Source organism: Poecilia reticulata, linkage group LG10 (assembly GCF_000633615.1).
Source record: "Poecilia reticulata strain Guanapo linkage group LG10, Guppy_female_1.0+MT, whole genome shotgun sequence".
NCBI lineage: Eukaryota > Metazoa > Chordata > Actinopteri > Cyprinodontiformes > Poeciliidae > Poecilia > Poecilia reticulata.
Window position 1 is genome coordinate 5,270,172 of NC_024340.1, and position 23,562 is coordinate 5,293,733.

Consider the following 23,562-nt stretch of genomic DNA (forward strand, 5'->3'; position numbering starts at 1 on the left):
CTTTCAGTTGTTAAACACATTTTTGTTAACTATATGTTAATTCATAGTTTTGATGCCTTCAGTTTGAATCTACAATTTTCAGTCATGAAAATGAAGAAAACTGAATGAAAAGGTGTCCAAACTTTTGGTCTGTACTGTATATATATATATACACTTTTGTCATAGAACCCCAAAGATTTTAAAACTACTTTCACCCCTGCTTACAAGACATTTTTCCCATAAGTGAAATCATTTTCCATTGGAATAAGTATTTTTTTCTGAAATAGTAAGGAATTATTGACTTAAAACAAGCTCCTGTATTTTGCTGAAAAGTTAATTATAAAGTTAGTTTAGTGTTATTTTAAGTGTTGTAGCAACTAAACCAAAATTACTGGGTAAGATTTTGCTGTGAACTTATATATTTTTTTTTTATCAGTTTAAGACATTTTAATTTCATAATTTCAGATAATTGGATTTAGGACTTTGTACAGATGTGTATATAGAGCAAACATAAAATTTAAAGATGTAACTATTGCCGTTTACTACAAAATATCCACACTTATGCTAAAAGGACTACCTACAATCATTATAGCGTGAAAAATCTCTTTTTCTGCTGGTGTTTGTACGTTGGGTGGGGAACCAGGTTGTGGGGAAATGATTATCCCCGCTGGATTAATCATTTAAAGATAAAAACAAGTTTCTGGTAAGTCTGGAGCGGCCACACAAAAACCCGAGTTTCCATGTGATTAATGATGTTAATGATTTTCCTTCAGGCCGAAGTTGAAACAGATCATTTGTTCTGCCGCTGGAAACACAGAGAGAGGTAAAAAAAAACGTGCCAGTTTATCAACTGACCTGCGTGAAAGTAACAAAGGAGAGCAGAAAACCCAGGAGTACAGTACGTCGGATTTATTGAAACGTATCAGTGGAAAAGCGTAACAGTCAAAGCCGGGATTTACAGGAAACGAGGTAGAGCAACCAGTCGTCTTGGATACAGTCCATTTGCTCTGAGTGACACTGTACGGTTTTCTTGTCCAACAAAGATCCTCAGACGCATACAGAGGTTTCACTCCTCATCCAGAATCTCATTTAGATGAATTCCTTTGAAAACCAACAATAATTTAAACATGAAGCACATTGTTTTTTTTACATTTTCTGCTCGTCCATGCCGTTTCTCTGTATCAGCTGAGAAATGATTAACGGTGCTGGCTGCCCACGGTTAAACAGTGAGCGAGCCTCGCATTGAGCGAATGTGTTCAGGTCTGCTTCCTCTGGAGGATTCCAGCTGCGGCGCTCTGGAGGAAGTACAAGGACTCAGGGTGGGGGGTGGACAAAGGTAATTTTGCGGGGGTGGGGGGATGGGGGGGTAGGAGGAGGCTGCAGATAACCAGGGAACAAAGAATATGAGCATTCTGCGTCTGAAACAGAACCAGGGTTGGGATTCGATTGGAGCAAAGCAAGCTGACGGAGCAGGAAACTGACCTTTTTATAATTGTCTCACCAATAAGCTAAATTGTTGGTTTTCCTTTTCAAAATATGAGTAGTTAAATAAATAAATAAATAAATAAATAAATAAATAAATATGCATGGTAATAAATAATTCATATAAACACAAACTAACACGCAGTTAAGTTGTTGGGTGTCCCAATGATTCTTAATTTAGTTTCTGTGAAGAGTCAGTGAAGCTTCCCAGAGCTCTGCGTCTTTGCTCTGAGATGCTGCAGCATGCATGAACTCCTGCGTCGACACACACACACACACGCGCACACACACACACAGGAAAGGGTAGGCACGACTCCTCCGTACTGTAAGACATGCAGCAGCGACTGGGTCTTCACCTGGAGACGACACAAACACAATTATTACATCTTCAAGAAGTCAGACGTTCTCATCGTCAAAAGTAAAACGATGCAAATAAGCGTCTTTTAAGCGTACTTCTGAAGCGTCCCTTCAAGCATAAACTTCCACTGAATAATATTTGTCCAGTTTACCTCATAAAAGTTTTATAAATCTAACAGACTGGGTTGTCCACAGTGACATTCTTTTATTTTGCATTAATGCTTAAACTTTGTGGTTGTGCTGAAAAATGGTAATCTTTTGTTTCTTTACAGAAGGAGACTGGCTAATATTCTAATATGATATTTCTCTCACTCTTTCTGTCTTTTATGGTTTATCAGATTCTTTTGTAGCTCATGGGAGTTAGCTAAAGAACACTGGAGTAAAAGCTGAATTGTACAGGACAGATCTCACACTGAAAAGCTTTTGAAACTACCTTGGTCTCATTTATTTCTATCAAAAATAAAAACCTGCTATTTCAACATCAACGTGTGCACCTTGAAGAGCCACTGTGCATCCACGTCTTCAAATGTAAGTACAAGTAAACATTTTCCTCTCTATTAAATCATCAAAGTGAAAATGTGAAATCTTATCTCCATWTTTTCTTCTTTAAAAATGATTTTGATTTCACTGAGCCTGTTTTTTTGTTTTTGTCCCAAAAGGCMTYAACCTCTTCCTCATTCCTCATTAATGAGGGTGATTATTAAGCCTTCCCCCTGTGAGGAGCCTTCTCTTTGAAACACTTATACAGCTTTAAACCGCACTGCTCGCTGTTCACGTATGCAGACCTAAGCCGGTGTCCGGTGGCAGCTGTTCAGGCGTTAATATTACAGTGTAACTTAATGCTTCAGGCCAGGAGAGCGTGGGCCTCATCTCCAAACTACCTGGAGCTCCAGAAAAAGAGTCGCTTTATTTTATTTTTAAACAAATCATTCTTATTTGTTTTACTTTCACTGCTTCGTTTGTGGCAAAAATGTGAAAAATTTTCTCACCTATTTGCTTGACAGCTCCTTCTTCATGCAGGATTTGAAAGAGATAAACTTCTCTTCTGCTTTAGCACCCTGAGGATGTGTGAGATGAGAGTGAGCGAGCAGGACATGATGACATTTTGCCCCAACAGATGGCAGTAGAACCTCAAATCAACATCTAGCCGGTGGCGGTGTGATCCAGTAACAAACACGCCACCCGCGGCTCCTCGCTCAGCCCATGGAGGAGAGGGAGGAGTGTGTCCCGTTTCAACTTTGGGAGGGACATGGAGGGCGTCTCACCCGGTCTCCGCGGTGCAGGCGGTCCTTCATGACTCCGATGAACTYCTTGTGGCTCAGTTTGCCGTCGTGGTCCTCGTCGAAGATCTTGAAGACGGTGTTGACCAAGTGGTGGCTCAGCTTGATCCCAGTGGCAACGWAAACCGCCCGGGTGAACTCATCTGAGAAAAAGAAAAGAGACAGCCTTCATCAAGAGTTTGTTAAAAAAAAGAGGGATTAACACCACAAAATAAGTTACTAGAACAAGACAAAACTTCAAATTTGAGTTTTTATGCATAATGTGTATTTCTGTGGCACACTGAAATGAATCAAACATTTTAGCAGCTTCTTAGGATTACTGAGACTTTTGCTACTTTTGCCTTCTGTCTGCAGAATGTTAATCATTCCTGGATGTTATTTCCTGCACATTTGAGGCCTCTTCRGCRGCCTGTCTGCCTCCCACAGTATGGCTGCTAGTGGTTGATTTGGGTCYGACWAGCAGCCATACTAGAGGGGTGTCAAACTCATTTTCTATTTGGGYCTTATCAGGATGGCCGGTTTTGGTGGGATGCATCAATGAAACCACCCATTAATGAGCTGTTAAGATATGAATATATGTCTCTGCATTCAATGAGAAGTTCTTGAAATGTAATTTCTAAAATCAACTCACATTTTTGTAATTTGGCAGCATATATACAAAAATGGCATCGATTTGATTATTCTTCAATAAAACTGAAGCAGTAAAGTTAAAACTCTGTAAGTTCAAAATATGTTTTTGTTTGACTGATGTGACGACTCCGATCTTCCCCTGATTGACTGTCTCATCGTTTCCCAGGTAAAGTAGGCGTGGCTTGGAGTCAGTTTCTGACTGGGAGCACTGGGAGCACTGGGACCAGCCTGGACGCTCCTCACACCAGGAGCTGCTCCTGCTTCCCCCATAGCAAGTAGTCCTGGTATTTTTGTTGGGTTAGTTGTTTTAATTATGTCTAATTTGTTTGCTTTTCTTGAATTAGGTCTTGTGTTGGTTAGTGTCTCAGTTCTCATTTGGTTGGTTTTAGGTTGGCGTTCTGCCACATTTTAAGTAAGTTTGGTATTTTGCTTGTTTAAAACTTMTGTTAATGTATTAAACACTTATAACTTTTCCCTTTAATATCGTTGGGTCTCCCTTTCTTTTCATGTCCTCGTGGGCCAAGTTGTGACAAATGATACCGGACGAGCCCCCATTTGTCAAACTCAATTTGAGAATATGAAAAAAAAATCTGCACTGCGAAATCAAGTATTTTATTTAAACTTATTTATATAAACACTTATTTTTGCCTAATTTCTGGTGCAAATATCTTGGTAAACTTGAAATAAGACTAACATAACTTACAAGTTACTTCTAAAAAGATATAGGAGTTTGTTTTACGTCAAAAATTGTTTAATATTCATGAAAGTTACACTGGCAGATTTTTTCATTTTTAACAAGACATTTTCCCATATTATAAGTGAAATAATTTGCCAATGAAACCAGTAAATTGTCATAAATATTAAGAAATTATTCATTTAAAACCAGCTCCTATATATTTCTGAAAAGTTCGAGTAATTCTTTTCTTATTTTAAGCTCTGTAAAGAGGTTTGTACAAGAAACTAGACTAAAAATCCTTGCGTTTTTGCAGATTGATCAGTCCCATCATTGTTACAGAAGCTGTATTTAAATTCCAAGAAAACATCTAAAGCTTTCAAACACATTTTTCTTAAAAACTGGCATTAAAATGACGAGGCTGTGATCATTTACCTTGACCGACAGAGCGGTGGGCAAAGTTGTACATCTGCATGGCGATGGTGAAATCCTCCAGGTTGTTCAGGAACTGGAAGAAGGATCTGAACTCCTCGAAGCTGATCCCCTGAAAAACAGAAAGACCCGGAAATCGTACCTGCGCTTTTTATCCAGCATGCAGATGATGGAGCAGACGAGCTCCATGTGTCAACGCTCCTGCGAGAGGACGGTGCCAAAATTCACACAAAACATAATCGGGCTCCTTTCATCTCTCCAAAGGAATCCCTTTAGCGTGTGTGTGTGTGTGTGTGTGTGTGTGTGTGTGTGTGTGTGTGTGTGTGTGTGTAAGGGAAGTTTGAGGCTGTCAGATAGATAACACACCCAAACAGACAAAGTATACATTGCTGGATTTTCCCAGCGCAGTATGGACACGCCGAGCTGTCAGCAGCGGGGAGACGAGGGGGGGGGAATTTGAGGTGTTTGGGAAGAGGTCAGGCGGCTTGCAGACTTTTCTAAGGCAGATTAACCTGATACTTGAGTAAACAAAAACAAAAGTGATGAATCCCCAAACATCTCAGGCTCGGCTGATGACTCAAACGCTGAACCCATTGATGTCCACTCAACCATCCTGYGGCTACTAGTCGTTTCTTACCGCCGGGGGCTCAAAGGACAGGGGYGGGGGGGAACAGACAACACACAGCGCCTAACAAATGGAGTAATGACTAATCTGTGACGCTTTGCTGTTCTAACAACGCGGGGAAAAATAAAATATCACTTAGCGTGACGACGAGTTCCACTTGATTGTCAATGGAGATCTAGCAACAGGCTACTCGAGGCGGCTGAGGGGCTGCCGGCAGCTTTTTCACGGAGGTCAGGGGTGCCGAGAGGAGAGGCGCATTAGGGCGGGAAATGAGGCTGCTTCACTCAACAGCCAATTCACATTATCCAAAGAGACGGTGTTAAACGTTTCCAYGTCCAGCAACWCCAACACCTTTAGAAAACATTCAAATTAAAAAGGCAGAATGGAAGGAAATGCATCGCTTGTGTCTGATGAACGAAGTRGTTAGAGGTCGTTTAGATWWAAAAAAAAAGCTGGGTATTTTTTAATGTAAAGATTGGAGTCTCACAGGAGTTCAGGWTAAAATTTATAATCTAATAYTKWRKKKAGSRGMKMWGSTWTKKYWKYWCWKMRMTTWGGTCAGAGAAGGACAATAAATCAATAACAGCATGTATATCAATAGACCAATAGATAGACCAATAGACCAATAGACCAACAGATCAATATCAATAGATCCGATAGAATGTTCAATGATTTCACTGAACTCTGGTCCAGAACCGCACAGCATTCTGGGAGATATAGGCAGAAGAAATGCTTCAGGTGTTCAACTTCTCACAGCCAGGCTAAGCAAAGATGGCGGCATCAGCAGCAGCGTGCTTTATGCGTAATCTATGGTAATCTGCAAAAACAACATATTTTTCTTCCGCTTTTCCGTACATGCCAGATTCAAAGAGTACATGGAAAAAAGTTTAAGCTGAAGTACGTCTAGCTAGACTCTAATTACTRCTGACTTATGGAGGGAGACGGTTGCACTTCACGGGTGAAAAGCACTGCAGTTGGCAATAAAACTAAGACAGATATTCATTTTTAAAATAATTTCTTAGACACATTAGCTGATATGATGGAACTCCACAGAAGAGAAAACTCAGTTTTTTACCTTGGATCTAATTTTTCACTTCTTAATTTGAGCAAATGAGGACCAGCAAAGTGAGTCTTAAAGAAAAGTCCCACCTTTTCATCTGGTATGCTGTGGCGTACGTTCTCCATGTACCCACTGACGTCGTCCACGTTTGTGTAGCGAAGAAGAATGCGAGCAAAGTCTTCCTCGCTGATGAAGGGCATGCCTTTGGAGGAAGAGAGGAACTCTATCTCGAGCACCTCTGTCTGCAGGTTGTCCATGAACCTGAATGAGCGCGACAAATACTTAACAGAGACCGATTTATGGCCTTACGGTGGAAAAGTAGGTAATTATTCYATCGAAGAAACGTTGAAGATTAAAGGTTTCTTAACTCACTTGTAGAAATCTTCAAATTTTAACTCGGCTTTGCCTTTTTTTCCAAAGAAGTGCACAAGCAGCGTCGTCTCCGTTTTCTCATCCACGTGCTACAAGAGGGAGTAAAAATGGTCACCACAAAGTATGGTTATAAATCTGGAAAAGCTCCGATTTAAAAATACAGCAGAGCATCACAGCTTTCAGCAAAGTTAACACCAAAAGAAATAGAGACATTTTCTATACAGAACACACAAAATGAAGTATTATTGAACCACGTAGATACCCTGTTCAGGTTTCACTAGCTCAAATTTAAGGCTTTTTAAGATAATCATGAATGAAATTTATAACAGAAATGTACAAAATAAAATTACATATTTTATATAGCACGTACAAACTTTTTGCACAGAATGTATGCAACATTGTACGTGTTGGCAACAGAAGTGGCAAAGATGAACACCGCCCAGCCAACTGACTAAATCTACATTTAACCCTGACAGATGTAAAAAAGCTAGCTAGCTAGCAAGGGTACATTAACAGTTAGTTAGCAGTAGCCTCAAACGCCTYGAGCTACAGAATACAGTGAAGATGTCTGCATGTATGGAAGGCCAGAATGGACACAAATCACCACTTTTACTCCACGTCGAGCTAAAAAGTCCCACAGAAAATACTGGATWATGACTTTGGACGTCACAAAATACAGCAGACATGCTGTAAAAATGGCACTATTGACGCCATTGTAAGATTAACTTCTGAATGTCAAAAAACAACCCGTTTATTCAGGTCAATGAACGCYACTTCTTTTTTAACAGCGTTCAAAGCAGAGTTCAATGACCCAAATAAACAGCATAGTTTTCAGCCTTCAGGATATAGTCTTATGACGGTGTAAAAAGTGGAATTTTGATGGGATTTTTGCTGTATTTTATGGCATCCTAAGTCATAAATCTGCATTTTTTTGCGTGATTTTTCTTAGCCAGATGTGGAGCAGAAGTAGCGATTTGTGGCAATTTTGCAGTTCCAGATGCTTGGCCTGACRGACAAGCGAGAAAAATAAGCAACGTAGTATGAGATCAAATAGTCATGATACAACAAATTTAAGACTAGTGATTAACATATTTAAGATCAACTTACTTTTTATTAYTATTATTTTTCAAGGCCTTAATTTTAGATAAATGAATTTAAGACTTAAGGACATGTGGACGCCCTGATGTTACAGGCACGTCAAGCTCCTCATGCTTGACRTGCCTGTAACACGTCAAGCATGTTAATAATAGTTAATAATTCAGAAATCAATCACTTGTGGGCATTTTTTCTCATTTCATGATCCAAACGCATGCCATGCTTCTAAACATGCCACACCCTGTGTGGATCCTGACTTAGTTAGGGAAACAATAACCTGCCATCAGTATTACCTTACAAAGCAGGAACATTAATTAGTCCAGTTTCTCTATGTGATCATTGAATCTTAAAGARTCACCAGCTACCTCGGTGAGATCAGAGAACAGAACTTGACTCGTGCCGCGCCTGAGAACATCCCACATGCCCGGGGTCGCCGCATGCTGGGCGTCTTTTTTACGAACCTGTGACTGCAGGTGAAGCACAGCGGGTTAGGAGGATGAAACACATCTCGTACATGTTAGCACTTTAGAGGAAGCACAAAGTGAGAGGCAGGAGGGCTGAGGAGAGTGTTATTTAGCAATTTGCTAACAGTTAGCAATGACAACCTCCAATGTTTTATTCTGTGTTTTTACAAATCAGACCAACAAAAAAAAACACAACAAAAAAATCAGCAAATTAAGTTAAACCGACTGTCTGGAGAGCCATCATGTTTCACTTTGCCTTCGGTTTTATGATGGTGCTCTATTTTATTTCAGGRCACCAGAGTAAGTGGAGATGAATTTACATGCTTTGTCACACTTTATCAGATTGTTTTRTCTGTAAAAACTTGGAAAACAGTGCACCATTTTTTCCTTCCACTTCACAATGAAACACAACGTTTTGTGAACCATTCAAGTTTGTAACAGTGAAAAATAATTTAAAAACAAACAAGATGTCATCGAGGGAGTGCGGGTTGCCTCTCAGAGCACAGACGCATGTGAGGCGCATGCAGGAGCAGCGTGGGTCTGACACGAGCCTGTTCTGCAGCGATGCGTGCAGCCTTTTGGCCAGGCGCCACAGCGTTAGCATGGCTAGCACATGTCCACACCATGCAGAGCACCAGGCCTGAGCGAGGCTTTGTGCAGCCTGAGCCCCGTCAGAGTCGTGATTGGATGCTGAGCTGCGACGTAAACGCGGGTTACCAAGATCTTTCCATTTGGAGCGCCGCTGTGTGAAATGGGGTTACACTTAGATCTGCCGCACTGTTTCTGCTCTCTCGTCTGCTCCACATGTGCCTCTTGGTGCAACAAGCCGCTATATTTTCCTCGGTGAAGTCATCATGCGAAATCACCTGGTTATTATTATCATTACAGTTTACTCGCTGTCAAACACAACTGCTGAGAATAATTTGGCTGTTATTGTTATGTTGTAGAGTAATTGGTATCTGTTTTCTGAGTGTGTGGTGAGAAACACAAAACTGTGATTTCCACACCAAAACAATGTGTGTTGGATTTTTTTTTTTTGTTCCTGCCTTCTGCTCAACATGCACACACAAGAAATCTGAACAGTTAGCTGCGGCTGACACCTCGCTTGATCTCCTAATTAATTATATTTACGCATCCGGTTTGGATTCGAATCCCTCGGAGCCTGATTCAAACTAGCTCTTTCTCTGCGCCTCACTGCTTTTTTAGCAGAGATTTACAGCGCAATCCCGCAACTAATTRCGTAACAACTCACTCTGTTGCCCCGATGTTGCCCCCCACCAATCCCCTACCCTGTCCTGAAACAGCYGAGGGGGAAAACCCAGCCGCGGCACCGGAGGCGGGCCTGTCGCTGAACGCGTTCTGGAAAACATCTGACTGAACTCTGGAGAAGTGCCTGAAATAAAGTAGCAAGAATTAAAACCAAAGCCTTCGTGCGTTGCTGATGCTTCCTCTTCTGACTTGCTGGCAGCTTCATGGTCAAACCCGTCTGAAAAGGTAACCTGAACCTGAATGCCACRGTAGCTGTGAAACATGTGGGTCCAGACAGAAACAGTGTCAGTCTTCAGCAAGAGGAGGGRGGCGTTTTGAAGTGGAATCTGTTGCCCAGTGTTGTCAAAAGGTGAGAGCATAAATCATCGGTATTGTATCTTCTGCTCTACCACACACGCGCGCACACACACACACACAGAGGCAATATGTCAGGTGATATTGATGTTCAGGGTGATATATTTTAATTTCAGCAAATGCAGTTGAGGTTATCTTGAGTTAACAGGGAGAAGTGCGGATGGTGTCAGCTCGAGTGTTTTCTGTCATTCGCTCAGATTGGGAAGAATGGATCCAAAAAAAAGAGAAAAAGCCATGCAACAAGCAGAACGGTTCATTTTCCTTCACGGGGAAAAGAACAATACATACACTGTTCGTCTGGGATTTGCGGTCACCGTAAAGCTGCAGGCTCTAAAATGCAAAGGAGAGAAGCAAASTCAATGCATTTGTCAAAACAAGGATGAGTTTTCGAAGCCGTCGGACCAATTTGACGGGACTTTAAACGTCAGCCGAGATTAGAAACGGTCCCAAGTTTTCCTGAATCCACCAAAACCCTTCCGCTCTCAGGCTTGTCTCCCGACATGTTCCCAAATCTAAAGTGCCCTTTCTAATGATCTTTTTGATACTCATACGGGTGTAAGACTCATTCTAGGCCGTCCAGAGATGCTAACGTTTGCCCTGGAGGAGTGAGCTCCGCTGCGTTGTTTGTTTAGCGCGATAAGACCTCAAAGAGTATCTCTTATCGCTCTGCTCAGCCCGTCTGTTTACATCCACCTGCATGTAGCGTAAGAAGGCCTAAGGAGATAAAAGCCTCAGGCATGTTTTACCCTGTATGACCACAGTCACCCCAGTGCAGCCGCCGTTCCCTCCAGGACGGCTGCAAGTTGATGAAAGAACTGTTCCGGCGTGGGATCGTGATAGGATGCTACCTGTGCTATAAGTTAATTTTTCTGCAATGTTCTTGCACCTCAACAGTCAACTACTGTAACATGGAAGCAGATAGGAACCACAGCAACTCAGTCAGAGGATGGTAGCAGGGCCGGCCCAAGTCTTTCTGGGGCCCTRAGCCTCACCCTAGTCCCCCCATAAACACGCCAGATGTTTTATCATCCCTAAGCTACTCAATGTGTGCAGCATACCCGCTTTCATTAGCATCWTTTGGAATTAGCTTACATCATACAGGTGTTAGTATAGCTCTTGATTTTAACTTCACAGGAGTAGCAAACTAAAATAAAAATTAAAAAACATTTTTGGAAATTTAAAAACAGAACGCTATTTAAGTGACAAACACTAAGTTTACAGTAAACATGTTTGATATCTTATATTTCCCCAACAGTAGCAACAGGCAATAAGATTAAGAGATCAACCCATTATTTGTGTCCGAACTATAAAATCATTATAGAAATAATGTTTCCATGTGTAATAGCACCAAAATGGACAAAAACTTACTTGTTCCTCCAGCCTTTGAACGTCATCAGCGACTTCTTTTCTGTCCTTTTTCTTACGGAAAATTTCCTCCAGCTAAGAMAGGAAACAAACATCAAGGAGAAGTCGGTAYAGAAGACTTTGCTGTCAAGATGAGGTCTATATGGAGCTACATTGGGGCCATAAAGTTTGTTAAAAAGAATATAAAAAAGCTGACACTACAAAAATTTTAATAAGATTTTAATTTTTGAAAAATTATTTTGAAAGTAAAAAAARKTTKRAAWWAAAMYWWTKRAAMMARRRAAAAAAAACATTGAATTTGAAGTTATTTTTAAACATTTTCTCTAGTTTCACATCCGTTTTCAAAAAAAAAWWWWWTTTAATCAAGTATCTTCTTATTTCAGCYTTTTCCCTTCTATTTAACAAACATTATGGCCCCAATGTAGCTCCATAGRTCATACCACCAAGAACTCCCGTTTGTCCACCATTTCGTTGCCATCTGCATCGAACATGTTGAAAGCGATCCGAAATCCTGCGTGGGGCTCTGCCATTGAAAAGAGAGGAACAACTTAAAGCATCAAGAGCTTTGTCAGCATCATTGTGCTGGACTCGGTCTGGGTGAATACTGACTTGTTAAAATGCAGAGCAGAAACAGATACTCTGTGTAACTGATGGCACCTGGAACAAAGAGAGGAGGGGGGGAAATGAGGCTAAGCATGAAACAAAAGCCAGAATGTTCCCCCTTATTTTGCGCCCGGGGCGGCATCGGGTGGCATTAATCGGTTAGCCCAAGGTGTTTACAGATGTTCAAAGTGAGTAAGCCGTCCACAGAAACAAGGGCACGCCTCCAGACGTAAGTAATCTCCTGATAACATCTTAAAAGGTGCCTTTTACCTCACGCTCGGCGTTCCCCTCGCACAAACACGAGGCTTTTACAACCGAGCCAACCCGTCAGGACGACAAAAAAAAAAAACCCTAACAGGTTCTGTTGGGCGACGCGGTGTGATACATTCTCTGGTGATCAGTCACTGATTGAGGATGGCCGATTCGGGCCTTTGTTGCGCGACACGGAGGCTGGAAGAGTAAAGTGTCAGGGAGACATCTCAGCCGACTCGGGGAGGCTTCTCCCTCCTGCCTCTGAAAGCATTCCCAAGCTTTTGTTTGCGGGGGATGATAGAGAATCGAGCGCAGATAGTTCCGGGTGACTGACCGGGGTGTTATGGGAAAAGAGCTCTGGAACGGAGAAAGACAGAACACCCAAGAGAAGAAACGACAATACAAACAAAATATGTCATTTGAGGGAAAACGGTGTTGCTGTCATACGCTCTTATAAAAGGTTTTCGGCTTTTAATTGGGCAAATTTTATTAAATAAATAAAAACTCCGTTATAGTTCCTCTGTTGACAACATATCTCTCTCTCTACCCGTCACAGGCTCTGGAGCTTAAACTTCAGAAGAAATCTCTTAAGATTCCTGCCATGTCTCCATACCACACACCTTCACTCCGCCTCTCAGCTCAAGTAGATGTTTTCAGACAATACAAAGACAGAATTCCTCAGAAACACTTCATACGGAGTGGCAGTCCCGGAGATGTAATCCAATGCTATTCCCTGGCTTCGTAATGTCCGCGGTGGCCGACGGGACATGTCTTGACACAGCAGGGTTCAAACAGCGCCCTCATTCTCTAAAGTAGCGCTTTGTGCGCAGATCAAGCCAATTTTTTTTCTCTCTCTCTCTCTTTTTTTTTTTTTTTTTGGCCTGACAAAGCTGTAGTGTTTAACAGCAGGATTAAAAGTCCCAAATCCCGGCATCGGCACTTAGCTAAAGCAACAGGGGAGAGAGCGGAACAGTTCACCTGAGACACCGAGGATGACGGGGGAAGGTGAAGCCCAGGTGGGAGTGCTTAAAAGGAGTTTCGCTCATTTTACTGCTGAGTTCATGTAAAGAYACTGTGACAACCTGCATGCAGGGGAAACTAAAGTATTTTCTCTGTTACAAAAATGCTTTTTAAAGCCATAAAACCAGATTACTGAGGACGTTTATTGACCCAAAACAATCTAAATCCAGAGACATCATGGCTGCCAGTGTCAATGAGCAGAGTTGGATAGTAACGTAGTTACATCTACTCAATTACATTAACTTTTTTGAAAAAATTTACTTCTATGAGTATTTTTAAGGTACACTGAACTTTTTACTTTTACTTGAGTAATTTTGTTATGAAGTATTGTGACTTTTACTTGAGTAAAATTTCTGGATTTTCTACCCACTGAATGAAAAAAACAAACATGTTTGAACCAAAAATTCACATTCAAATATTCTGTTTTTGTTAAAGTTTCATAAGTTACTTATTGGGAAAAAAATGATTTGGGGGGAAAAAAATCCTTTGCTAGCTTTTTTTTTTTTTTTTTTTTTTTTTGGTCTTAAAAATACCAAAATTGTATCTTAACTTTATATTTTGATCCGTCTGATGATGTAATATTTAAATATTAAAAGTTTGATTATTTGATCAGTTATTCAGTACAATAGTACAGCTATTATGTTGATAGAAGAAAAAAACGGAGTRAATTTTCACCAAAAACTCAGAAATATCTAGGTTTCTAGAAAAAAATCTTGAAACCTTCTGAGTGTGAAAGTTAAAAAAAAATGCTAGAAAATCTCAGAAAATTTGTGGAGTTTCAAAAGTCAAAAATTGTCCAAYATTAGTTTTCAAGACTCACAACTTGGCAGATTATCATTTGAATCTCGTTCTTGATTTTGCAGCTCTAGCTATCCAGGGCCATCGTGTCCTGAAAGGTGAACCTCCGCAAAGGCAGTTATATTTATTATATTTAGTGGAATCAAAGTAAAAGGGGCCGAAACAAACCCAAACTCCACGTTTTTCAAATCTTTATGTTGAAACTCATGTTATTTTTCTTCCATTTCACTAGGCTACACTATCACATACAACCCCTAGGTGGCGTATACTGAAAATGTGAAACAGGTCAAGGAGTATTAATACCTTTCCCAGGTGCTGCGGTAACGTAGCAGGTGGGTAAAATGAACAAAACTCATYATCATAATAGTGAAATATTCTCTTGTCTTTTCCATTTTGGAGAGAGAGCTCTTCYTCTGTGTTATCTCATCTTTAGACTCCTGGGAAACAGAAAAGTCCTTGATTACAAATTAAAAGCTCTTAGTCTAATTAACCTAAAAAGGTAAACCATGTTTAAGGACTCTTCAGTTGATTTGGTTTATTTCAGTTTTTCTACACTTCATTTTTGTGCATYTTAACATTAAACCCTTGCTTCTTTCATTTAAGGTCTAGCTGGGAATATCTACAAGCAGACTGAGGGAGAGATAAGACAGCATTCTGCTGTGGATCCCAGACATGCACGACAGCAGAGACTCCTCTGAATGAGGCGACCCCGACAGCTTAAAAAAAAGTGCAAACGGGAATTATTTACATTGGAGGGATTTGTGTCTGAAGTAAATCACGCGAGAGGGGTGGGGGGTATACCTCGTTCTCGTAGGTTTCTGAACAAATTGGATGATCCTTTCCAAACAGGCGGAGTATCCGACAGCACCTTGTCTAACTCCTGGGGAAATAGAAGAAAATCCCGGATCGCTGAGTAATCCCAACATTTGTCGACGTTTGTCAGCATTACAGTAATTACAGCTGCTTTGCACAGATAAAGAGGAGATTCAAAAGCTTTGATGGAGTCAAAACTCACCTTTTTAGTGAGGGACTTCCATCCTCTCCTACCTGAACAAAGAAAGAGTCAAAGTCAATGTTTTGGGTTGCAGAGGAGGGGAAGAAACAAAAAAGTGAGGGTTATAAAGAAATCTGTGAAGCAAAAGTGAAAACAGGTGTTTGCATGGACAGAAACACATGCTGCGGATCACGACGAACACATTCCAGTGGCCTGTAAAAGCAGCAGATAAGAGAGGTGTGTCGCTATTAAAAAATATCTGACTGGGAGGTAACTTTTAATAACATTAACAACAACCTTCTAGGGAAACATTTAAAAGACAGAATCAATTTYTATCCTTGTTTCCTAAGCTGAAAAACGTTATGTGAACAAATTTTGCGACAAAGTTTTCAAAAGTAGTCTTGTGATTTTCCTTTCCCTCCGTCTATTTCGCCCTCCTSAACACCCGCCACAACACCGCCGTAAAGGGCCATAACTATCATTTTACGACAAATGAGCAATTAGCGACGTGACGATAATGAGGCCTTACGTGTTATAGTGCTGTTTGCTGTTTGTCGGGGGAAAGCCCCACCCAGCACATTACGGCCGGCCACACATCACAGGGCAAMACTGTCTTATCGTGACATTTACGGCATCCGCGCAGAGTAATTCGCTCTCTGTGGGTCCCTGCAAGTTTGTTGCCACATAAATGAGCCATAAAAGTAGGGTTGCTGGTTAAGATGCCTATCTTTATGCAGGTGTTATGACTGAAGCACTTCAAGCCCTGACTTATTGTCCGACGACACTTCAGAGGCTCTCAGCAGCAGGAATGTTCCAGGAAGCAGCGTTTGGTAAAACTGTTATTAGAGCGTTGCATAACTAAGGAGGGTTGGGATCTGTTTTGATAGAGGTATAATTAGGCAAACGGGAGTTGACAGTGGACACTTTACAGCGCCCTCCTGAAGTATCCACGCCTCTTGAACTTTTGGAACATATTTTAAAGAGGCAGTGTTGTGTAAAATTGATGTTTTTTGAGCTTTACATCATGTTATAATGTTGTTATCTCATCCAAAACATTCCTGGATGGTTGCTTTGATACTTTTGTGCTTGTTTGAGAAATCCTTTAATATCTCGTGTCAACCAATCAAAAGGCTTGGTGGGACAGATCARCCCTCCCCCACAGCTCCTTCAGACTAGCCAGCAGCAATTAGCTGAGCATCAGCTGAGCTCGTTAGGAGCTGCTTCTCAGCTCAATGCTGGTAAAAAGTTGTTAAAGGGTTAATAGAGGAGCCAAGTTGATGACTTCCTGAAGGCGGAGTTTCAGAAAGAGCGGGAGCTTCTTAAAGAGACAGAGGCCCAATTTCAAGGAGTTGAATTATGAAGTCAAATTTCTTTTAAATCATATATATAACAACAGAAGGTAACAGTTGTGCTACAAAATGGCATTATATATGTGGCTGGAAAACACAATACAGCCTCTTTAAAAAATGGCTGTACAATTATTTTTAATTACATAAACTGCTGCGATCATTGCTTTGGTGTACAGCAACAAGTACTGTTGCTTAAGTCATACTTGATATATGTAGCATTTTTGTAACAACTGAAGGTAACAAAGTTACTTGATTGCTACAAAAAGTGTCATAATACTGCCCCTTTAGCATTATAACCAACAGAAACAATGTATTTTAATTGAGATTTTTGCAAAAGTAAACCTACAATAGTGCTTGATTGGATGCCAGCCAAAAAGTTCAACTTCTTTTTAATTTTTGAACTCTGTACATAAAATGATAACACCACATTGTGTTAAGTGAGAAGAAGAGTTTACTATCAGTGAAATAATCCCTATCTTGGATAGAGGGCTAGATGAGGGCACATCATTTACATTTTAGCTGACTCCTGTATTTAGTTTATCAGTGGGGATGAACTGAGTGCTACAGGTTTACTCACTCCTTGGTTCGTTCAGAGTGACGGACTCAATGAAGTTTAGAGGAGTCATGTAGAGCTGGCCCTCACACTCCACTGAGCTGAAGAGCCGGAATCTGTTTTCATAGGTCGACATATAAACGTCCCCATCGTCCAGGTCGTAGGTCTTCGCCTGGAAACACACACAGCGGGGAACATAAGCACCTGATAGGCCACTGATTTTTAAAACTTCTCTGCGTACAAAGAATGGAGAGGTCTGTGGTTTTCACTGATTGTACAAATCACAGAAAATATTATGCATTTTATTGCATGAAATATGTATTTGATCTCCTACCAACCAGAAAAACGTCTGGTTCACAGTTTAAGAAACCCTCCTATCCTCTACATTACCTGTAGTAATTTATCTGTTTGAACATTTAGTCTGTATAGAAGACACCTGTAGTAAATCAGATTCCAACCTGTACACCAGGTGTCTCCAACCCTAGTCCTTGAAATCTACTGTCCTGCAGATTTTAAACAGAACCCTGCTCCAACACACCTCAATCAAATTAATGGCTCGTTATCAGGACTTCACCGAAGTTGATAGCATGCTGAAGACATAATTCAATTGTCTGATTCAGCTGGATTACAGCAGGTATACATCAAGAACCTGTGAGACAGGAGATCTTAAGGATAAGGGTTGGAGAACCCCATTCAACTTTAAAGGCAACATCAACGAGTTGTCTACGGACACCAGAGGGAAAACTGTAGACCTGCACAAGGCTGGGATGGTCTACAGGACAATAACTAATTCTGGTATAAACTTCACTCACCATGTTTGGAGGAAGAAGAAAAAGAAGAATGAGTACAGTCTCAAGACCACCATCCCCAACGTGAAGTATTGAACAGTCATGCTTCACGTTTTTCTGAAGCATGACTTTTCTGGTAGATGGGAGCATGTACCATAACATTCTGGGTAACAACCTCCTTCCCTCATTGCAGATGGGTCGTGTCTTATAGCATGACAGTGACCCACACCAGGTTAACTCTGGAGTGGCTTCGTCAGACAGAGGTCCTGGAGTGACCTAGCCAGTCTCCAGACCTGTACTCAACAGAAAGAAAGTCTTTGGAGGGAACTGAAACTCTGGTTTGCCCTGAACGCTGAAAGATCTGGAGGAGATGTGCAGGAATGATCCCTGCTGCCGAGTGAAACCTGGTCAACATCTACTGGAAATATCTAACTTCTGTAAGTATTTACTGCCAGCAGTAAATACTAAGTTCTATTTCTCCATTGTACCATATTCAAACTAATTATTCAAAAATTATACATTATTTTCACGTTTTTTTTCTGAAAATTCTGTCTCTCAAAGTTGTCGTATATCTACAATAAAAACGACAGACCTCCATTCTTTGTACGTGGGGAAACTTGACGCATCCGTAGTGCATCAAATACTGATTTTCCCCACTGCACAGCTCATAGAAACACTGTCTCGTTTCAGCGATAACACTGTCTGAAAGATCCACCTTACAAAATCCCCTGAAGCTTTCCTTGTCACGAAATGCCTCTCTTGGTCCAGTAATGGGCAGCATGCCTTCTTTTTCATCCTAGCACAGTAGATGTCCCTACAACTGCTCTGACCCAGCCGGATCAGTCGGCTGGATTGGTGAAGACAGAGTGGATCTCTCTGTCAGGTGGCCCACCGCCAGATCCACTGGGCACACTGCAAACACCTAGGGAATGTGTGCCCCCCTCTGCTTAACCATTAAACCCCCTCCTCTAGACACTACCCACCCCRTCTCTTCAAATATCAGGCCCTCTGCCAAGCCAGAGTGTCCAGTTTCTTGTGTCCCTGGATAGCTTCTGTGTAAGGACATCGGGCAGCAATCCCCGGCTCATACCGACTAATATCCAACAAGGAAACTGTTGCTCTGCAGGGAATTAAGTGTGCATGCTTTGTTAGTCCCCGAGCATTTTCAGCTTGTGCCAGAGCTTTGGTGGATCTTATCTAATTACGCGGCTACACGAGTTTGGAGAAATAGTGCAAAGAGTTCAAATAGAGCTGTAGAGCACCATGTAAAGGTTTTAAAGATGGCCGAAACAGACTGTACAGCTGATGTTACCACTATTTTATTCTGTTCATGTGTCTATAAAAGGCCTTTTATGAAAACTCTAGAGTTCAACATACAGTTAGGTTTGTATGTTGGGAGGAAGGACGCTGGGTTTACTTTGTTACTGAATCAAGGTCAGTTTTTTTCATGACATTTTTGCTTACTTTTCCTACACAGTAATAATACCCGGACGGTCTTAGGCTGAAATCTTTACGCTGTAAAACAATAACCACCCAATGACCATCCCACAAACACTTGATTGGACTCAGATTTAGGATATTTGGAGATTAATCCCACACTCTAAACCTGTTGTTTTGACCCTCTAAACCATTTTTTCGCTCCATTGTGGCAGGTTGTAAAACCCTACTGAAAGAGACCACAGCCTCTAGAGATCAGTATGCTTGATTGGTCTGGAACTATGCAGACCTACATGGAGCAAATCCCGATGCGCTGTGCATTCTGATTAGACCTGTATACAATAAACAATAAATCCATTAACAAATTATAGTAAAGTGCAGCTAAGTTTTTTTCTAGCTAGCAAATAATCAAAGTCTATTTTTAAAAAAATAGCTGTGCAATCATTTTATGTTAAATAGTTGCTCCAGTTATTGTGTTCTAGTACAGCAACAAGTATGTTTATTGTTTAGCATCAATGTAAAACTTATCCTCCACTTTGACAGTTATGTGATACAGCATATCCATCCTCCAATGAAATGACATGTTTTGTATATTGATACATCCGGTCTGAAATATTTTTGTTTTAGAAACTTTGAGCGATTAATGTATAGTGCATCAGTGTAATACTAAAACATCAGCAGTGTCTCCGCGTGTCACCTTACTTGTGATGTTTTGTCCATTTCCGGTGTGAACAATGTTTACAAAAGCGTCAGGGATTCAATAAAAACCACTTGGTCACGTGAGCTCTGATGACCGTTTAGTCTTTTCAGCACCAAAGGTCGCGGATAGCTCCCGAAAGAGACAACAACCAGCCGAAGAAAAGTTCACCTCATCTCCAAAAAATGTGATAGCCGATAAAGTGCTGCTGTCGGCGTTCAACTCCAGACTGTTTCGGAGTTGAACGTAGTCAGCTGCGTGACGGACGTCCTCACGGTACCTTATCAGCAGCAGAGACGGTCGGCAGCGCCAGATGTACGAGCCGAGCCTCGACGCGGCTCCTCGGTTTCACACCGACCAGCGAGCCGCAGTAGAGAGCCGCAGCGCCGCCCGCGGCTGCGACACAAGCGCCGGCTGCGACCACCTTAAGCGTCCTTCTGCCATTTGACGGTGTTTGCTGAGGAAGCGCTCCGTTCCTGAGAGAAGCGACCAGCCTGCGCAGTGCGGCGGCCATGGTTGTTTATTCTGGCTCTGACATCTCGGACATCGCGAGAAATGGTGGGGACGCTGAGATGAGACGAGATGAGGGGCGTCATGTAGATTCAGCGCTCATCTAAAAGCGCTACTTCACTGCTTTTAGCAACTCTGGACTACCTGCTAATCAAACACTTGGAGTCAAACTGGAATTATTTTATGCTTTTTAAAGGTTATAGAAAAGTCAGTGTGTGATTTCTAAAATATACATATTGTGAAAATTCTAAATATGTATTTTTTTTTTATTTAATCTTTATTTATTGTCTCATTGTGATTCATTGTGGTAAGACAAACTAAATAATTATAAACATGGCAAAAAGTAATTAAGAAAACGGACTAAATTAAATGATAATGTTATAAATTTAAAGGCTTTTTCACTGCATTGAACATGATCCAGGATGGAAAACAAAGGTCAAATCTGGCTAGTGTTATTCTACACTTAAGGTAACTTCTATGAAACATAGTTTGCGAGTTTGGAAATATTTATTCAAATGTTATTTTTAAGGCTTTTTATACCTGCAGCAAGAAGGTTCTGGGTTTGATTCCTGGCCCAGGATCTTTCTGCATGGAGTTTGCATGTTCTCCCTGTGAATGTGTGGTTTTCTCCGGGTACTCTGGCTTCTTCTTACGGTCCAAAAACATGACTGTCAGATTAATTGGTCTCTCTAAATTCTCCCTATGTGAGTGTGTGTGTGCATGGTTGTTTGTCCTGTGTGTCTCTGTGTTGCCCTGCGACAGATTGGCGACCTGTCCAGGGTGACCCCGCCTCTTGCCCRGAATGTTAGCTGGAGACAGGCACCAGCACCTCCTGACCCCACTAGGGACAAGGGTGTAAGAAAATGGATGGATGCCTTGTACCAGGATTCAGCTTGAAAATGAGGTGAGATTCAGATCCCACTTTTTTTTTTTTATATTATGTTTATATTTAATATCGTTACTAGATTCTAGAGGAAGAATGGAAGTCACAGAGCAAGGTTTCAGCATTACCTGCTTGTGTTGGTCCATTGTTTTTTTTTATTGCAGACCATCAAATCTTAAAGGGCTAACTCACTATTATCATCTTTACTCAGGTGGCGGATGGTCTGACTAAAGTCAATCGCCTCAATAGCTTCACACTTATAATATCCAAACGAGTTCAAGTGGTTACAGCCTTCATTTCCAATGTGTTTTTTCTCTGTGTGAACCAAAAACCAGGACAGAAAGCTGTTAAATATCCCGCACCTAATTACTGGAAGGATCTAAAGACTGAGGATACGGTTTCATCGAATAGTTTCGAAGGTCTCTAGAATCACAAAGTGACAGAAACCACTGACTGTAGATGTTTTGTGTGATTTGTTTTGTTAGAGTCGTGTTTGAACAGCTTGAAATGTCTTGTTTTTATCTGGTTTTGCTGACCAGGACACTCTTATAAAACAGACTTTCAATCTCAATGAGTTTCACTTTATGGCAAAAATAAGGCTCACAAACAAAGTTGCAGAACTTGATGACTCCTAGAGAGCTAAAGCTTTAGAATCAAATATATCTTCGATTATTTTATAATTTACTGAGATTTTTCTTCTCAGAATTCTGAATAATCTCAGTATCCTTTTGGTTTTTTGTGTGTGTGGGTTTTATTTTCTTCCCTCAGTGGCCCCGATCCTCTTCCGTACAAAAACAGAGTGTCGGATGAGTCCTAAACTAATGTCGATGCTTGGTTTAAATTTAAACAGCTGTAGTGTTTTTTCCTCCACCAGCCCATGTCTCCCGTGTCTCTTCTACTCCGTGCCTCAGGAGAAGGGGGGTTAAAAATCGCCTGCCAGGGCACGCCCATCACTAGCGCTGTGGTTTTTACACCTGCCTCACCAACCCTGCCACTTTGAGCTCAGACCTCCAGGGACTGCTTCACCTGCAGCCAGCACCGACCGCTTCCTCCGAGGCGTACCGCCGGCCGACGCTGCGGACAGGTGTCCAACATGAGCGCCGACGGCCGCTGACTGCAGCCCGCCTCCATCCGACCAACTCTCTCTGCGGCGGAGGGGAAGCGGCGAGTGTTTTCCCCGCGCCGCCGCGGGGGGACGTGCGCTAAGTAACGGAGGACACAAACATGCAATAGGCGGCATCCAGGTCCGCCGCTACGCCAGAGCGCTCCCACCGGACCTCCGTGTAYCTGCTGAACTTTACCCCTCCCACCCCTCCGCTCCTGACGCGATGGCAGCCGCGACTCTCGGGGAAGTTGGAGGCGTCCTGCACGGCATCGACGGCGTCGTTCACGTCGGCTCCCATTTCGTCCTCACGCCTCCCGGGGACGGGCCGACTCTGCTGGGGGAGCACCACCTCGCCCCCGGGGACAGGCGGTACCTGCCGACCACGCCGGATCTGAAGCACTTAAAGGGCATTCTGAGGAGGCGGCAGCTGTACTGCAGGACGGGGTTTCATCTGGAAATACTTCCGGACGGCACGGTGCAGGGGACCAGAAAGGACCACAGTCGCCATGGTAAATATTAAAATCCATATCGGCGTTTTCAGAGCGCTGTAGTTCACAGCAAATGTCAGGTCAGGACTCTTCACGCGACACTTTTCTGTTCTAGTCACGTCGATCAAGTCGGTATAATCCAATCACGCAGACAACAGATTCCAATTGTAGTCAACATAAAACTAACGAAAACGCAAACAAGTCACGGGAATATTCTGACCGGATTCAGTCGGAGTCGCAGTTGGAAACCAGATTTTTCTGAGCTTCTTTGATCATGCGCAGAACAACTGTGTTATTCTTCTGCAGGTATTTTGGAATTCATAAGCCTTGCTGTGGGACTGATAAGCATAAAAGGAGTGGACAGCGGRCTGTACCTGGGGATGAACGACAAAGGGGAGCTCTATGGCTCTGTAAGTACCGCATCTCCTTGGATGAATGTTGATTAAATAAAATAAAAAAATGCGTGTTTAGAAGGAGAAAGAAAAGTGAGGATGACTTTTCATATCTTGAACTTGAAATTAGAAATTCTTCCTTCTGCCGAGAAAATGTGAGATGCTATAAAAATGTTTTATAATGATTATACTACTTAAACTTGAATATTTGTTTCTGCTTTATGCTAAGTTTGAACATATTCCAGTTGTGTCACAT

At 41.8% G+C, this 23,562-nt stretch overlaps 2 protein-coding genes across 6 annotated transcripts in view; one reads left to right on the forward strand and one right to left on the reverse strand.

The window, feature by feature from the left end:
* Nucleotides 1–873: 873 nt before the first annotated feature.
* On the reverse strand, nt 874–21,000 carry micu3b (mitochondrial calcium uptake family, member 3b). 4 transcript variants are annotated; one of them, XM_008419695.2, is made up of 15 exons: nt 20,209–21,000; nt 17,031–17,178; nt 15,126–15,157; nt 14,912–14,990; nt 12,047–12,094; nt 11,878–11,960; nt 11,441–11,512; nt 10,361–10,402; nt 8,351–8,452; nt 6,891–6,979; nt 6,608–6,779; nt 4,837–4,945; nt 3,084–3,241; nt 2,808–2,876; nt 874–1,817 (listed from the first exon to the last, which is right to left on the reverse strand). In XM_008419695.2, exons 1-14 carry the CDS (start codon nt 20,440–20,442, stop codon nt 2,808–2,810), a joined length of 1,437 nt encoding a protein of 478 aa, XP_008417917.1. In that variant the 5' UTR covers nt 20,443–21,000; the 3' UTR covers nt 874–1,817. The 4 variants fall into 4 exon arrangements, with proteins under 4 accessions (XP_008417917.1, XP_008417920.1, XP_008417918.1 ...); XM_008419698.2 differs by lacking the exon at nt 20,209–21,000 and adding an exon at nt 19,934–20,197; XM_008419696.2 differs by lacking the exon at nt 10,361–10,402.
* Nucleotides 21,001–21,236: 236 nt separating this feature from the next.
* Nucleotides 21,237–23,562, forward strand: part of fgf20b (fibroblast growth factor 20b) — a 3,211-nt gene continuing 885 nt past the window's right edge. The window contains exons 1-3 of one of the 2 annotated variants that reach the window (XM_017306954.1): nt 21,237–21,342; nt 22,196–22,935; nt 23,221–23,324. In XM_017306954.1, the coding sequence (XP_017162443.1) occupies nt 22,650–22,935; nt 23,221–23,324 (390 nt within the window). In that variant the 5' untranslated portion in view covers nt 21,237–21,342; nt 22,196–22,649. The remainder of the gene's footprint in view (nt 21,343–22,195; nt 22,936–23,220; nt 23,325–23,562) is intronic. The other variant, XM_008419694.2, reaches the window with a different exon arrangement.